Source organism: Pseudocercospora fijiensis (assembly GCF_000340215.1).
Source record: "Pseudocercospora fijiensis CIRAD86 unplaced genomic scaffold MYCFIscaffold_3, whole genome shotgun sequence".
NCBI classification, from domain to species: domain Eukaryota; kingdom Fungi; phylum Ascomycota; class Dothideomycetes; order Mycosphaerellales; family Mycosphaerellaceae; genus Pseudocercospora; species Pseudocercospora fijiensis.
Window position 1 is genome coordinate 1,786,507 of NW_006921534.1, and position 15,539 is coordinate 1,802,045.

At 50.7% G+C, this 15,539-nt stretch overlaps 6 protein-coding genes across 6 annotated transcripts; 3 read left to right on the forward strand and 3 right to left on the reverse strand.

Annotated features, from left to right (window-relative positions):
• The first annotated feature begins 2,722 nt into the window (after window positions 1–2,722).
• MYCFIDRAFT_202869 (uncharacterized protein) lies at window positions 2,723–3,348 on the forward strand. The gene has a single exon (XM_007926481.1). It carries the CDS (start codon window positions 2,827–2,829, stop codon window positions 3,223–3,225), a length of 399 nt encoding a protein of 132 aa, XP_007924672.1. The 5' UTR covers window positions 2,723–2,826; the 3' UTR covers window positions 3,226–3,348.
• A 603-nt stretch (window positions 3,349–3,951) lies between these two features.
• On the forward strand, window positions 3,952–5,787 carry MYCFIDRAFT_195213 (uncharacterized protein; the record flags this gene model as incomplete). Its single annotated transcript, XM_007926482.1, has 1 exon — window positions 3,952–5,787. The coding sequence occupies one exon, from the start codon at window positions 3,952–3,954 to the stop codon at window positions 5,785–5,787; it is 1,836 nt and encodes a 611-aa protein (XP_007924673.1).
• Window positions 5,788–5,934: 147 nt separating this feature from the next.
• On the reverse strand, window positions 5,935–6,374 carry MYCFIDRAFT_135492 (uncharacterized protein; the record flags this gene model as incomplete). The annotated part of the gene is made up of 2 exons (XM_007926483.1): window positions 5,935–6,099; window positions 6,159–6,374. The coding sequence occupies 2 exons, from the start codon at window positions 6,372–6,374 to the stop codon at window positions 5,935–5,937; spliced, it is 381 nt and encodes a 126-aa protein (XP_007924674.1).
• Window positions 6,375–7,366: 992 nt separating this feature from the next.
• Window positions 7,367–9,198, forward strand: MYCFIDRAFT_195214 (uncharacterized protein; the record flags this gene model as incomplete). Its single annotated transcript, XM_007926484.1, has 2 exons — window positions 7,367–9,046; window positions 9,100–9,198. 2 exons carry the CDS (start codon window positions 7,367–7,369, stop codon window positions 9,196–9,198), a joined length of 1,779 nt encoding a protein of 592 aa, XP_007924675.1.
• A 34-nt stretch (window positions 9,199–9,232) lies between these two features.
• On the reverse strand, window positions 9,233–15,372 carry MYCFIDRAFT_207149 (uncharacterized protein; the record flags this gene model as incomplete). Its single annotated transcript, XM_007926485.1, has 21 exons — window positions 14,755–15,372; window positions 14,415–14,534; window positions 13,940–14,364; window positions 13,785–13,888; window positions 13,599–13,758; window positions 13,538–13,578; window positions 13,479–13,501; window positions 13,415–13,443; window positions 13,338–13,382; window positions 13,278–13,294; window positions 13,166–13,238; window positions 13,118–13,136; window positions 13,029–13,077; window positions 12,660–13,000; window positions 12,584–12,615; window positions 9,628–12,554; window positions 9,583–9,589; window positions 9,534–9,555; window positions 9,457–9,487; window positions 9,346–9,423; window positions 9,233–9,303 (listed from the first exon to the last, which is right to left on the reverse strand). The coding sequence occupies exons 4-21, from the start codon at window positions 13,834–13,836 to the stop codon at window positions 9,233–9,235; spliced, it is 4,017 nt and encodes a 1,338-aa protein (XP_007924676.1). The 5' UTR covers window positions 13,837–13,888; window positions 13,940–14,364; window positions 14,415–14,534; window positions 14,755–15,372.
• MYCFIDRAFT_162904 (uncharacterized protein) lies at window positions 13,569–15,372 on the reverse strand. Its single transcript, XM_007926486.1, has 4 exons — window positions 14,755–15,372; window positions 14,415–14,534; window positions 13,940–14,364; window positions 13,569–13,888 (listed from the first exon to the last, which is right to left on the reverse strand). The coding sequence occupies exons 1-4, from the start codon at window positions 14,772–14,774 to the stop codon at window positions 13,860–13,862; spliced, it is 594 nt and encodes a 197-aa protein (XP_007924677.1). The 5' UTR covers window positions 14,775–15,372; the 3' UTR covers window positions 13,569–13,859.
• Window positions 15,373–15,539: the final 167 nt, after the last annotated feature.

Genomic DNA, 15,539 nt, shown 5'->3' on the forward strand with positions numbered 1-15,539 from the left:
AGCGTACGTTGCTACGGCGGTGTCGGTAATAGCGAGGTATAATAATAGTAGCCGTTGCTATATTGATATAGGTAGCCCTATTAGTCCTTAGCTTCCGGCGGAGCCGACTGTACTACATTAGTATCGGTATTATAAGGCTCTATAGTATCTTAGTACTTCTTTAAGCGTTAATTAAGGTTATATAGTAACTGCTTGCTAACCGACTAATATATAGCCGCCTCCTTTAGCACTTCTATGTGTTTATGCTCCCTCTGTTCCTTCTTAGCCTTCTCTTTATCCTTAATAAGGCGCTAAGCCGCCTCCGCCTCCGCTAATGTCGCCTTTAGGGTAGACTGCTTCTTACGCTATATCTCGGTACGAAGCTTCTTATCTACGAGGCTATTAACGAAACCCTTAATAGCGATAGTAAGAACGGTGCGCTTAGCACTAGTAGCGGTGTTATTATCTTTGCCGTTTGCCTAACGGAGTAGGACTATGCAACGATAATAATATTCCCTTAGGTTTTTATCTTTCTTCTATGCTACTTCCGTAAGTGCTTCGATAGTCTCGACGGAGTTATTAGCTAATAATGCTACGTTTAACCATTTCGTAAAGAACCTGTCCTTAATAGTCTATATAGTAACCGCCGTAGCGTTGTTAACGTAAGGTCTCTATACTAGGTCCTTTAGTTCTGTATTAACCTATCGTAATACCTCGCCCTTTATTTGTATATTAAAGTCTTTATACTACCGGACTAGGTTAGCTCTACTATTAACCTAATCCTGTTATCGCTTAAATCGATCCTACTAACGCTCTGCGTTACTCTTAACTTCTTCGCCGACAAACATACTAACTAGCTCTAAGTTAGCTACGCCGGTCGCTATGTTTAGTGCTAGTAGCGGAGGAACTAGTAGACTTCTTAGTAGTAATAGTGTTAATAATCGTAACGATAATGTTAATAATCCGGATAAAGAAGGAGGTTTGCTGCCTTGTCTCTAAGGAGAGTTAGGTAGCGAATACGGCGGTATGTATGTTTTAGTATTAGCGTAAGACCTAGAAGAACGCCGAGAGCTACTTCTAGATAAGGGATAAGACCGTAGTAATTGCGGACGCCCCCTTTTACTTAGCTCTTTACACTAGTATAATAGGAATTTTCTAGTACCTACGAGGTCCCCGAATGCTTCCTTTAGTTGTTCTATATAACCCTCCGAGAGTAATCTCTGCCGTACTAATCGCTAACGCTTCTAAAATTCCCACTTCTACTTCTTCTTATCGTAACCGCGTAGGTACTTATAGTGATTTCGTACTGTTCTATAGACTTGTCGAAACTTGATATGCCCTATACTACGAGATTAGCGATATAGATTAAGCCCTAGGAGAATTCTATTAATCTCCTTATCGCTATAGATCTACTCCTTTCCGCCGGCCTGTTTCTATAGTAATAGGGAGCTTGCTAAGGTTCTAGATAAGGCCTTTAATGCTTTTAATACTAGGCTTTGCCGATAGATAGTCCGCTTAATGTCCTCTTCGTTCTAATCTCTCTTACTACTTATTCGATAAGGTATTTCTATAGGATTACCCTAACTATAAAATCCTTTAAAATTAGCAATCTTCTTAGCTAACTCTAGGCTCTTAAGATCCTAACTAGCACGCTTCTTCCGTACGACCTTCTATATGCCTCTAATATAGTTCTACCTGTTCCTACCTTCCTTAGGCATATATAACCTACTTAAGCCTCCTATCGGAGCGGGTAGTTCTCGATATATCGGGCTCTTCGGTATATCGCTACTAAATATAGGTAGGCTCGGTAGGTGATTTCCGCTTACGTAAAGCCGCTATCTACGCTAATATAGGGCTTCCTATATGTCTCGTGCTTTCGGTAGGGGAAATTCTAATATATACGTATACTATTAATACTGTATTCGTGTCTTCTATAAATAATACTATAGGGCGATGCGTGCGCCCGGTCGATACTATTACTATAAGATACTAATACTAAATAATGTTTAATATGCTGTTATTGTTAATGCTGTTACTAGTGCTATAAATGCTGTATTCTAGTGCCGTATTCTAATGCTGTATCGTCTCGCTTCTCGCTTAAACTGTATATACTAAACGCCTATTACTATGCCTTAAAACTACCTAGATATATCGCTATCGCTATACTTGCTATTCTATACCGATAACTATTGCACTTTTAGGCCCCTTACTACTCGCTAGTAGAAGTGTAATAGCAACTATGTATTCGATAGATACGTAGGGAGGTAGAAGTTCTAAGTACGGAAGGGGGCTCTCGTAGTATACTAAGTCCGCTTTGTCGATACCTTAGGCTCTAACTCTCTAACCCTAGTATATATAGCATTACGTAGTTACAAGGCTATAGGTCGTAATCCGCTTAGACCTAAGTAGATAGCAAGTAATAATACCTTGAATTTTGCTATACTACTAATTTGCTAATAAACTTTAGCTTTATAGCTACTAGTAGCAGTATAGTAGTTGCCCGGTCGGAGGGGCCTATAGCGACGCGATTATCGCTTCTATACGCGATTTTGTATAGAATAGCCGATCTCATAATCTCGGGTTATGCTAAGGCTCGGGCGGGTAGCTAGGGCTCGGGGAATCCTCGAGGAGTGCCAACACGCCACGTCCCGTCCCGGGCGAACCGAAATCCATGCTACAGCCATAGAATATGCATTTCTGAATTTCCCGCTTTCCCCCCCCCCCCCACCACCACGCAACATGCCCTTGCGCACCACTTGGCACAACGACATCGCAACTTCCATACCGACACACTGCAAGCTTGACGAAATCACAAACATCCTCCATAATCATGCCTTCCTAATTACCATGAGTCCCATTGTGACTAGGTACGAAGAGGCGGAACGACAAGGAGACAAGATCAAATACCATGTCTGGGAAAACATTGACCTGCTGCCGTTCGGACTTTGGAAGCATGAGATTAAATTCAACTGCTCTTTCGAGAACAAGAACGATGGCGTCACCTCCTGGATAGAAGCGCCGATGGGACTGACGAGCAAAGCCGTGTACTCCGTGAAGACGCCAACTGATCCCAAGCACGTCGAATCAGGGGGCGAATGCGTGCTGGACGAGAGCATCGACAGCTCTTGCAATTTCTTTCTCAAACCATTTGTCGAGGCGACGATGGTATCAACGCGGAAGAAAATGCATGCTCGCATTCTTGCAAAAGCGAAGGCTTCACCTACAGCCGACCCACCATCCGCATAGCATTGCTCACGAGCATTGTATTGCTTGGAGAGCCCGACTTGTTGACATTTTCTTGATACCCACCAACTTTGAGAGCATATCACGACAGATGAAGCATATACTATGCAAGACTTTTTTCCACAGAATTACATTCCTCACATCACAAGTGTCGACTGACTTCGGCCATTCTGGCGCTACGACTCCTTCTCACTTTCTATAGCTGAACCCGAAATGTCTTCTTCCGACCGCATCCTCACACCTGTTCTTCTATACAACAGTCTCGCGAGGCTGCCCGGTGGTCGGCGAGCTTTTCGATGCCTTACTTGTTCTCGATGCTCACTCAACACGGCATAGCGGATCGTTGCCGGGTTCCCTTGCGCTCCAAGCTAGAATATGCAGCATGGATCCGCATCCTGGGACACAGTTGTCAGATTGCTTCCTTTCGATGACGTGGGTCATACGAGATCTGCATGTGCGACAAGTTGGTATGCTTCTTTGTCCGAGGTCTCGACATTAATAATGCTAGCGATCTGGTGGAGGCCTTTCGATGGTCTGAGATGGTTATCAGTCCGAGCAAACCGGCCACCTTTTGTTCCTGGCATTTGTCTTCAGGTCTGGCAAACATCTTCAAATTATGGCGCAGAGTGCGAGAATTCCGTCGAAAACAATGGATGCCATAATAAGCAAACAGGCCCACAGTCCTTTTAGCTCTCAGCACATCATCAAATCACCTCTCAGTCCCACACGATGCCTTCAAACAGAATTGCCGGTGCAGTGCGATTCGAAAATACATACCGGAGTAACGGCAGTAAGTATGCATGCACTCATCGTCAATGTCACTCCACATTCGGCACTGCCACAAGATGCTTCTTCCATTATCGCACGAAGCATGACGGTGAGAAAGAGGTGAAATGCCCATCTTGTGACAAGAAGTTCACCTCTGTACTCGGCTTGCAGATCCACCTCGACGCTCATGACGGCATTAAGATCAAGTGTCCGGTGCCAGGCTGCCCCAAAACCTGCAGCCAGCGCGGCGATGTGCTCAGACATCTGAGAGGTGTGGCACACAAGATCGATTTACCGATAGTGGACCAAAAAGGCGCCAAAACTGCAAAGTACTACGCGGATTGCAGGTCTAAGTATTCGGAGTGGTGCTCGCAACAACACTTTCACGATCCAGATCTTTCCTTCTTTGAGTCGCAAGTGTTTCCGTCCAACCAGTCGCACGTGGACGTCGACGCAATGTCCTCTTCAGGTGTCGGCATTGATCGCAGCGAGCAGATTCAGCAAACTACACCAAAGTCGATCATCGATGATTTTCAGCATACAATCATTTTCGATCACGGCAAGGTTGTCAGAGCGATCAGCCAACACAAGTATCGCGAACATTTCGAAGAGTATTTCGGCAAGAATACTCGTCGACTGGAAAAGCTCCGTGGACCTTTGGTCTTTCACGGCCTGATGGCTATGCAGATTCTCTCTTGGGAGCAGCGCAGACGAGATCGACCGCTCGATGATGGAGATGACCTCTTACTTTGTTTGCTCGACACCGCAAAACGGTTTGACCTCGACAGCTATCACATGCTACCGATCCCCTACGAAAACCACGCCAAAAGCGTCCTGTACGGGTGCGTATACGCGTTGTACTGCATGATCCAATATGACCCCAAAACTCTGCTGTACACTGACGTCTGCCACACGTTCGAAAAGCTTGGAGATAAGCACGATGTCACTGATGTGCAAGACTTCATTGAATGGAAAGACGTACATTCGAAGGACCTTGGCACGATAACGGATGCGTACCGCGACTCATGGAAAGACGCATACCTCCGAGCTGCGGCACGATGGCTGCAGAATTCTTCTGACAACGAATTTAGCTTCATAGAGCTTGTCCGAATCAATCTCGACAAACGCATTCAGCAATACAAAGTCGGATGCGCTCTCCAAGAGTTTGTGGTCGAACACAAATCCCCCGATCTGGTCCGCTTTGCGACCATTTTCTCCTACGACAATGAGGATGACACGAGTCATGAGTTCTTCGTCGAGCAATTCCAGGATCTGATGCCCAATGCCTCGCAAGAGTTTCGTCACAAGGCGTGCAGTTCTTTGCTCCTCGCCAGCGCCTCCGCCTGGTATACTTGCTGGCCAGAGCAGAGTTTTACAACCCTCCTGGAACGAGACGTCGAGCGCTTCAACGAGATGTTTGAGCATGATGATCCGCCAGCCTATCATGGTCGCACTGATGACGAGATCTATCGCTTGGTGTATGGTTGCTATCTCATGGCAAGGATGAGTCCGGATACATTGACGCCAGAGAACTTTGCCAAAATCATTGAGAGCTTTCTGATACCACTGATCACGCGCGGAGGTGCTTCTATGTCCAAGACAAGTCAGGCAATCACCGACCTGAAACTTGATACCTCGTCTAAATACGTGTGCAGCGTTGTTAAGGGAGTGCTTCAAGGCTGGCTGGAAGGGAATGAGCATGATGGAGTGCAATTGCTTGAAACCCTTCTGAAAGGGCTCATCGAATTCAAGCTGGAATGCATGAACGCGCTGAAGTTGCGAAGCAAGAAGTCTTAAGTACTCCAAGACGGTTGTGTATTTGAACCCAAGATAAGTTGCCCTTCAGCGTCGTTGCTTCGGCTAGGAGAATTCTGGTTTCTGATCCGCGCCCTCAACCGGCTTGGTATAGCTCAAACGATCTCTATTATAAAATTCCACAGCAATCTAGACAGAATCATTAGCTGGGCTATCCAAGAAGTCCCGAAGAAGAGGTATATTCCTCACCTTATGATCCGCAGCCCCACCATCCAAACTCCCACTCTTAACACAAGTCATCTCAGGCATCACCTCAAGCTCAGTATAAAGCGAAGATCCACACGTCGGACAGAACTGAAACTCCAGAGATTAACAACAACAACAAACAGGGCACAGCAAAAAGACACACTCACCCAATGCTTATTTATCTTCCCCGAAGCTCCCACCGCATCATAGTCTTTCGGCTGTCCTTGGGTGACCTTGAAATTCGTCCGAGGCACCACGACATTGCTCGTGTATGCTGCTCCCGTCCACTTCTGGCAATCGGTACAATGGCATAACGCAGTGACCGCCGGCTCGCCCGTGTATTCGTAGCCGATGGCGCCACACATGCAGGATCCTTTGGCCATGATTGTCTTGTGATGTGATGAGCAAGTACTGTATGTATGCTTGTTGGTTCGAGAAAAGTCGGAAGTTCTTGGGATAGACTAAGAACGAACACGAACGATGAGAGGATGAGGACTAATATGTATGTCTGTAGTCGTGTGGTGCGAACGCGCAGAATCCTTTGTACCCACTGCCGTTGCTACCTTACCTTACCCCTCATAGACAGACCCAGACCAGAAGGCGCTGGATGCGGCATTACAATAATCAATCGGCCTAGAGCTCCTGCAGCTGGTGCGGGCACGCGGCGTAGGAAGGTTCCGAAATCCATCGGGCGTGTGGAAAGTCGGCACGTTCCTACTTCATGCATACAAAAGTCATGCTCGTATTAGTTAGTTTGGAACAGAAAATTTCGAAGAGAAAGGGGATGAAGAACTGCTTAAAAGTTGATATCCTGCCGTTAGCGTGCCGCTCACCACGGCCAATCAGATGCGGGTATGGACTATTATCACATCAACACCTTGATGGTTGTCTGGGCTCTATCTTGACTTCATCTTCTATCAAGCGGGTTGAGGGTTTGGTTTGGGGGTGATGATAGATTAGGTGAGAATTGGAGAGAATGGATCTCGCATTGGCTAGAATAGGGAGGGGAAGGTGCATTGCTGGATCCCATCATGATGTTACAGTACCCTGCGAAACACTTTATTCATGATTCATCACACCTCGGAACGAACCAACGCGTCGAGCGTTTGTAAGTAACGCCATCCTCCTCCCATCTGATCAGCCAGCATCTGGACTCTCACTAACGAAGAGCCACAGTATGCCCTCCAAACCTCTCCTTCTGTAGAGCGCGACCAGTTCATTTCATGGTGAACTTTACTTTCACTTCTGAAATCTCACATGCAGCAGCGGCACATGGTCCAAGCTTTTAGGCAACAGTAGGTCGAAATTTCCAGCCAATCAAAAATGTTTGTTTTCGGAACTTCTTTTCCACTTCGTCTTCAAACCCCCGTCACACATGCCACCGAGACTCAACGTCGCCGACACACCTCGATACACAACTGTTGCTCGCGCGCGACCTGACGGGGCGGCTTCAAACATGTATGAATGGGTCGAGCGACGCCAACGCCGATGGGGCGAACCTCTGCAGAAGGTGACGGGATGGGGCGATAACTACGTTGGAGGTCGATGGGGCGAACCTGTAAGAGGATCCGGCGACTCCGCTGGACGTCGATGGGGCGAGCAACGTCGATGGGGCGATGACTCTGTTGAACGTCGTTGGGGCGAACCTGTAAGAGAATCCGGCGACTCTGCTGGACGTCAATGGGGCGAACCTGCAATCAGCAGGCTACGCGCACAGAGAGAGTATGGTCACGCGATGTCGGATTGGCTTGCATACCTCGCAAACGCTTCTCGCGGTACCAGCTGGGGCGAAGCTCCAGACTCGCATGACGGATGGAACGACTCGGGCTGGGATGCTGCTTCAACTGGTGTTAGAGAGTGTGACGAATCGGATTCTGGCGACTTGGCTGTCTCAGATCACTTTGACGGTAGGGATCAGTCGGATGGCTGGGGTGGCGAATCGAAGCACTCGCGAGCGGAGGCGCACAAGGGCTGGTCTGACTGGGGAGAGGAGCCCGGCGCCTCGGCTTTCTCAGATCACTTTGACGGTAGGGATCAGTCGAATGACTGGGGCGGCGAACCGAAGCACTCGCGAGCAGAGGCGCACAAGGGCTGGTCTGACTGGGGAGGGCATTCTGGATGGCGAGACGAGTCCGGCGACTTGGCTGTCTCAGATCACTTTGACGGTAGGGATCAGTCGGACGGTTGGGGTGGCAAAGTGAAGCACTCGCGAGCAGAGGCGCACAAGGACAGGTCTGGGTGGGGAGAGCATTCTGGATGGGCAAACGCTTCCAGCTGGGAAATGGACAGCTGGGGCGCCAGCATGGAGTCTGAACATTTCGACGGTTGGGACGCCAGCATGAAGTCTGAACCTTCCAACAATTGGGACAACAGCATGAAGTCCGAACACTCCGACTCCAGCTCTGAGTCCCTCCTGACACCGAGTGCAACGACCGACTCTTCGCCCGAGCCATCGTGGGGGACCAGACAGTACTCGCCAATTCAACGCCAAGACGAGGAAGTGAAGGAGCTTCGCCGACAGTTGGCTGAGGAGAAGCGCAAGAATGCAGAACTTGGTCGACGACTCTACACGCTTGAGAACGAGCAGATCGATCCAGGTAGTACTGTCTTGGGCGCTATTGGAGAAGACGACACCGCTGAGACAGCAGCATTCAAGCGGTTCGTGGAGGAGCATACGCCACGAAGCACATCCTTCACGCCTAAGGCTGCTCGCAACATCTCTGCCACAGAAAATTTCGACTCTCCACCCAACAAATTGTCCAAGGCAACTCTCGAGAGCATCGCCACCAGCCTTCCTTCAAACAAGTTCCCAACTGGAAAAGAACGTGACTCGCAAATTCTCAAACGGGAAGCCAACAACGCCCATCCAGATCGCCTCTCTGGCACCATCCACGACACTATCTACGGCACACGTCCAGTCTTCTTCACTATGAGCGATGAAACCACATTTGCTGACGTCCTGCAAGCCTGGAAGGAGCGGAGAGGTATCGAAGATGATGGACTGGATCTGGCTCATGAGGTGGAGTTGGTCGATCTTGAGAAGACGGCAGGCATGGTAAGTGAGACTACAATCTCCACTGCGGCTTCAAGTGCTAACATTAACTTCAGCTTGGATTTACTAATGACCACCACATTGAGCTGAATCTCCTTCAATTGGATGAGGGAGGCAGCGGTGAGAGTGATGAGTGGCTAGAGGCTGGATGGTAGAAGTACAATGAGTATTACAAGGCTCCTGGAAGGCTCAAAACGGACTCAGAATGCGGACGAGTCTTGGGGGATCTTGCTCTATGGCCATGACTCCAAGAACAAATGCTACAAAAAAAAACGCTCGACTGCTCTAGGATAGCGCAGCACAACATACGTGTACCAACGACGAGCTGCAAAAACGCCACAGTGCGTCTATGCAGCAATTAGGATAGCCCCAGAGCACACCTAGAATGCAATCACACTCATATCCCAAGCCACTGGTCATCTTTCTCTTTCTCCAATGCAATCGCTCCAATCAAATGCTCCAATCTCTTCTCTTCGATAGCGCAGCAAACCATCCATACCAACGACAAGCTCCTCACATCCCAATCTCCCCAACCCTACGTCTCATCTCTTCAACCACTGCACAACCTCAAGACGTAGCCCCACCCCCACCACCACCACCACCCTGACGCTTCAAATCCCGAATCTCCTGCATCATATCCATCATCATCTGCTGCTGGCGCTCCACAATAGCAAAAAGCCTATCAACTCCCGTATCACTCCCAACACTAGGCGGAGCAGGCGAAGAAGAAGAAGCCGCAGGCTGAGGCAGCAACACAGTCTGAGAATCCGGCCTTGGAAGATTGGGCGTGAGGATGATAGTAGACTTTTCGGTGGTCGCGATACTATCCACAGGCGAGTGCGACTGACCTTTGGAAGCGGCACGATAAAAGTCCTGAGCGATGCCCGTCGAGACACGTTTCTCAGGAGCCATCTTGGACTTCTTCTTCTTCTTCTTCTCCGAGGCGCTGACATGACGTTTCTTTTCCGCGCTGGTCCGTCTACTGCCACTACCAGGGACTTGAGTGTCGTCATCATCACCACCACCACCAAAGCAGATTTCAGGTTTCGGAATCGCAGTGGCGATTTCGATAGAAGCCAAACGCTGATGAAGTCGAGCATTCTCCGCTCGAGCCGAATCATTCAGCTCTTCGATTTTACTTTCGTAATCTTGCGCCATGCTGAGAACTCGGTCGGAGAGTTCTTGAAATTGATCGCTATCCTTTGATCGGCTTTTTTGCAGCGAGCTGGGAGCGCGAGGAGATGGGGAGGAGTGCGCACGAGGAGATTTTTCGGGATCGATGTTGTCGTTGGGTTTCACTAGCCATTTGGCTCTGCCCATTGGTGGGGATTGTCGAATGACGAGGTCTTTGGGTCGGGTTAGGTTTGGTCTGTTGTCGAAGATGCTGGGTTTCGGCTTTGGTCGACCACCGGGAGTCCATGGAAGTTCGTCTGGGGAGGGTAGACTATCGGAGATCTTCTGCTCTTCCGACACTTTCTGTAAGCGTAGTCTCTGAGGAGTCTTGGCGTCTCGCTTCGGCCAAGGTACTGGTGGCTGGAAGGTCGAAGAGGGAAGATATGCTTCGCCTGAGCTATTTCGCAGCGGTGATGGCATTGCGCTGGGATGGTTGGTCATTGGGGACTGCTCTGGTCGCTGCGGCGTGCGTTTGAGTGGGATTGCAAACAAGCCTTCAGTCGATGCTTCCGAGTGAGCGCTGACTGGGCTCTCCACGGTTTCGTCTTTGACCATATTTTGTACATCGATATAGGCTCGGTCGAACTCACCAGGTTGCGGCGAAGGGGACTCGGAGTCAGGAACTTCCGGTGGCATCAATATGCTCGAATCATACTCCATGAAGGAGGCAATGGAAGGGTCTTTGGCCAGTTCAGGATAGAATACAGGGATGGTTCCTGTAGTAGAGAGGCTGTCCTGGGCGTTGTGGGCTGGTTCACGAAGAGTGTTCATTGAGGTCTGGAGCTGAAGCTTCTTCTCCATGCGACTACCGGCACGCCCAGGAAAGTGAAGCACAGAGTTGCGGTTAGTGTCTGGCGAGTAAGCGCTGGGAGAGTATTCGATGACGCTTCGGCGCTGATTGCATTCATTTGGCATACTGAAGCCTTCGATGCCAAGTGCGTTAATTCGTGACTTGGCGTCATTAAATGCAGATGGATCCATGGCGTCCGCAACCACAGACGCCCGCATGGAGTACATGCTTGCTTGAGTGACCAGAGTGCCTTGACCGCGATTGCCGAAGCTAGCCTGCCTGGAGGTGGGAGTGATCGAGATGCTTGGAGTAACAACCTGTGGTGTTCTCGTAGGCGTATCATTGCTGATGCTTTGAGCAAGCTGAGACTGTTGAGCCAGCCTTCTCTGTGCAAGCACCTCTGGCGGCGTGTCTTTTGCTGGTGGCGTGGGCGGAGCCTTCCCGTCATCTTGGTGCTTTAGACTGTGAGAACGGCCGAGGGCGGTGTTGGCCTGTGTATTACGCTGTGTGCGCTCGTCGTTCGCTTTTCGGGCGGCATCAAGCTTCTTCTTTGATGTCGATCGCGGTAATTGCCATGTGATGTTCTGGGGTGTTCGATGCCCGAGAGATGTTGCAGCGCGAGGCGGGTCTGATCGCTTTGTCGCCGATGTGATGTCAGCAGCATCCGAAGTGCGGCGGGAGAAGAGGCCTTTCGGCTTTGATGGTGAGCGAATGAGGCCTCGAATTGGTGGTGGGTCGACGAGCATAGCGCGTGCCTTGACGCTCATTTGAGTTCCATCAGGTGACTCCACAACTCCATCTGCTATCGGCTGCGGAGTGACAGCTTTGCTGCGAGCGCTCCATCCGAGCCGGCTGAAAAAGCCTTTCTTAGGACTCTTGGTCGCTGGCGTCTGCTGCTGCGCCTTGATCTCATCAGTCTTCCTGGTGGAGGTGGTCTGAGGTGTGGCAAACTCTTCTGCAGCGGGCTTGGGGGTGTGCGTGTATACAGGTACGCGCTGTTCTTCCCGGCCTAGTTGCTTGTGATCGTGCGACTCGCGGCGATCTTCTATGAATGCACGCTGTGTGGGTTGCGGCGTGTTTTCTGGCGTGGTGCCCAAGTCGAGGACAGGCGACTCTTCCTGGCCAGCGGCAAGAAATGGGCTCATTGTGGTGACATCTGAGTCGCGTGGAAGTGTTGCCATATGGCGCGCGACTTCCTCTGGATCGAGTGTTGGCAGTGGTTGTGCGGTGTCGAGGAGGTTGAAGTTGTGACGAAGCGCAGGGTGGACGATGCTTGGCGGAGTATTTTCCCTCCGCGAGAATTCCTGCTGAACAAACGCGTTCGTCGCCAGCATGTACCTGTTGTGGCGGAGGGCCTCCTCCGAAAACGCATTGCGGCCTGGCTGCCGACTTTGCAGCGAGAGGAGGGCATCGGCCTCGTCGGCCCTCGTGTCGCCCATGTCCTCAGGTACTGCCGAAAGGGAGGGCCGGTGCTTGGTGCTCGTCTTGCGCTTCGAGCGAGCGGAAGGGGAGCGGGAGAGCCTGTCACTCATGTTAGCGACAGCCGAACTTCACCCAAACAAAAACAAAAACAAAACGGCGCAGAGGAGGCGGTCGGCTCGGCGGTTCCCTAGCGAACGGTCAGTGAATGCTGCTGGTGAACATGTGTCGAACAATGGCCAGGAGTGCCCGGAACTTACTATTGATGGTCAGCTGGGGAGGAAGAGGGGAAGAATTCAAAGGAAGCGAGAAAGCGATATAACGCCCATGTGAAGTTGAGCGTTGGGCCCAATGCGGAAGGCACAGCATCTCATGCAGAGCCGTTGAGAGACCGTAGCAGCAGCAGCTCGACCATTCACTCAGCGTTGCCGCAAGATGTGGGAGAGGGACTGTGTCGATTGTAAACAGCGGCTCGCCAGATTGACTCTCTGTTAAGTAGCTATCGTCGTTTTTGTTCATCTTACAATAGGATGCTTCTCCAAATGACCTGTACGGACCAAGCAGTGAAGCGCGCTCTTGACAAGAAGGCAGTCCAGTCGCCACTCGAAAGATTCCCGCAAAGCAGATAGAGAGTGATTATTCGCCTGAAGCGCTCACATACAGTCAATTGGCAATGGTAGGTCCAGAGAAACCCGACTTGGCGTTGTTAGCCTGAAAGCTCCCGCGACGTTTAGAAGCACGAGGTCTTGGCATCGATGACCGAGTCATTGAATTTGTTATCGCAGATATCCAACGTCAACGACGATATCTGCACTTGAGTAAATGTGTGAGCTAGTCATTAATCAAAGGTACAGCAGGCAGCTGGAAGACTCACATTCCGTAAACCTCGACATCGCACGCTCAAAAATCAACTATGAGCGGTCAATATATGCCTCGTGGGAGTGGGTGAGCCTCAGACTCACTTGTGAACCACCAAAGCTTTCGACTACGCTGCTCGAATCGGTCTGACCATGGACATCTCATTTGTGGCCATTCGAAAAGGGCCGCGAAAACCCCCTCAAAGATTTCTCGATCTCCTCATCCTCTCATCACCACTAGATGTTAGCAGCAACCCATCAAGGAAACCAAAGAAAAATGAAGCTTCCAGTCAACACTTTACGATTCAAATGCAACAAAAAAGCTAAAGCGGGCTTTGAAGAGAATGCAACAACAAAACAAATCAAGGCTGTACGGGAAAACCTGGTATGAGTGCCTTGTGTAGCAGTAGTCCTGAGAATTCGCTCCATCTTTAAAACGCCGCGCGCCCAACTGGTATGATCCGGAAGAATGGTGTCTATCTGGGGGCACCTCGCACCGCACCGCATCGCATTGCTGGCCGTTTCGCTCTCGTAGTAGCCGTGTCGTCTTCCATCTGCGAGGCTTCTTCGTCATCGCCTACAGTATCGTGCAGCCCTTGCCCTTTCCTGTGTCGGAATTAGTCATGAATCTGAAATATCTGTTTGCGGACACCTCACGCTTCTGCTTTTTCACTGCTGGAGGCTCCAAAGCAGCCACGATGGCCTCATCGAAAACATCCTTGAGCTTGAACTGCGTCAACGCCGAGCACTCGACGTACTTAACGGCACCGAGTTCCTTAGCCATCTTCTCGCCATCTTCCTTCCTGACAGGCTGCATCTTTTGCTTTGCGAGCTTTTCTCGCACTTGTGGGTCATCTCTCAAATCCGTCTGTGTGCCCACAATCAGGCATGGCACGCCAGGACAGTGGTGGTGTACTTCTGGAAACCACTTTTCTCTGACGTTCTCGAAGGACGCAGGCGATGTGACTGAAAAGCAAACGAGGAACACGTCGGTTTGGGGGTATGATAGCGGTCGTAGACGGTCGTAATCTTCTTGTCCAGCGGTATCGAAAAGTCCAAGAGTGTACGGTTCATCGCCAATCCTGGACAATGTCAATTGATCAAGCCGCATTGCAGCTTATGCCTTGCGTACATCACCGTTACTGCATAATTGTCGAATACTGTCGGTACATATTCCGACGGAAACTTGTTGGTGGTATAACTTATGAGCAGGCACGTTTTGCCCACGGCACCGTCACCCACAACCACGCATCTGGAGGGAGCCTCGTCAGCCATTGTCTCTCAAAAGATGTGCGCCACTACTTGAGGTATTCGCGCCCGTGTTGATGCCGCGCAATTGCAGGCAGTGGTAGCGTCTGGTCGTCCGGTTGACTCTCATTGTTTCCGTCTTTCCCGCCCTTGAAACACCTCCTGAACGCCCGCATATCACCCAGCTGCCAAGGGAAGGAGCGATATAAGGAAAGGAAGCATACTTTATCGTCGCGACCACCATGCTGGGCGGTCTTCACGCTCGCCGCAGAGGTCTCTCACAGTGTCTCCTTCACGTGTCCGCCGCGCCGCTCTGTACCTGTATCACGAAGCTCACTCCTGCGCCAATAGCAGCTCAGACTCCTGCAGCCGATTCTCAGATTGTTGGCGAGGTGGCGCGCGTTGATCTCGGTTTGCAAGGAATGTGTCTTTTGCCAACGCAGCTCTCAGCGCAGCAGGGCGAGGGCGAGGGCGAGGGCGAGGGCGAGGCTTAGCAGGCGTGTGTACGTGTCGTGGTCGGTGGTGCTGTGGGTGGTATTGTGCGTGTCAATGGAGCGCGCGGTGCAACGTTGGACCAGACGGTTGTGGCGTGCAGTTTTCCGAAGCCTTTTTTTCACGTGCCGGCGCGCGCAAATCGAGGGTTCCTGGATGGTAGGAAGTGAAGTGGAGCTGTCACATTCACACTCCAGCGGCACGGACACGGGAACGAACGGGCGACCTTGGACGGTGAGATGCAATGGCCTTCGGCACTTTCCCAGCGTCGGCCAGCGGGCTCACGGGAGCCGACAAAGTGTCGATGCTGGAACAATGCCACGGCGATATTGTTGTGGTGCGCTGCTCGGGCATGCGATTGTGGTTGTGAGTCTTGCACGCACAAAACGTCAGATGTTGGGCAGTAATAATAACAAACTGAGCAATTGCAGGGAGTTTCACGCAGCATCAGCATCAGCACCGGCGCTTGCTTGCTCGGCCGTGTTCGCCGCCTGCACGCAGGGATGCGAGCCTGCTG

Coding starts and splice junctions, on each gene's coding strand:
- MYCFIDRAFT_202869 (XM_007926481.1), top strand. CDS start 2,827: ATGAGTCCCATTGTGACTAGGTACGAAGAGGCGGAACGACAAGGAGAC.
- MYCFIDRAFT_162904 (XM_007926486.1), bottom strand. CDS start 14,774: ATGGTGGTCGCGACGATAAA. Junction 14,535..14,754: donor ATGGTGGTCGCGACGATAAA/GTATGCTTCCTT, acceptor GGCTCCCTCCAG/ATGCGTGGTTGTGGGTGACG. Junction 14,365..14,414: donor AATTATGCAGTAACGGTGAT/GTACGCAAGGCA, acceptor GACATTGTCCAG/GATTGGCGATGAACCGTACA.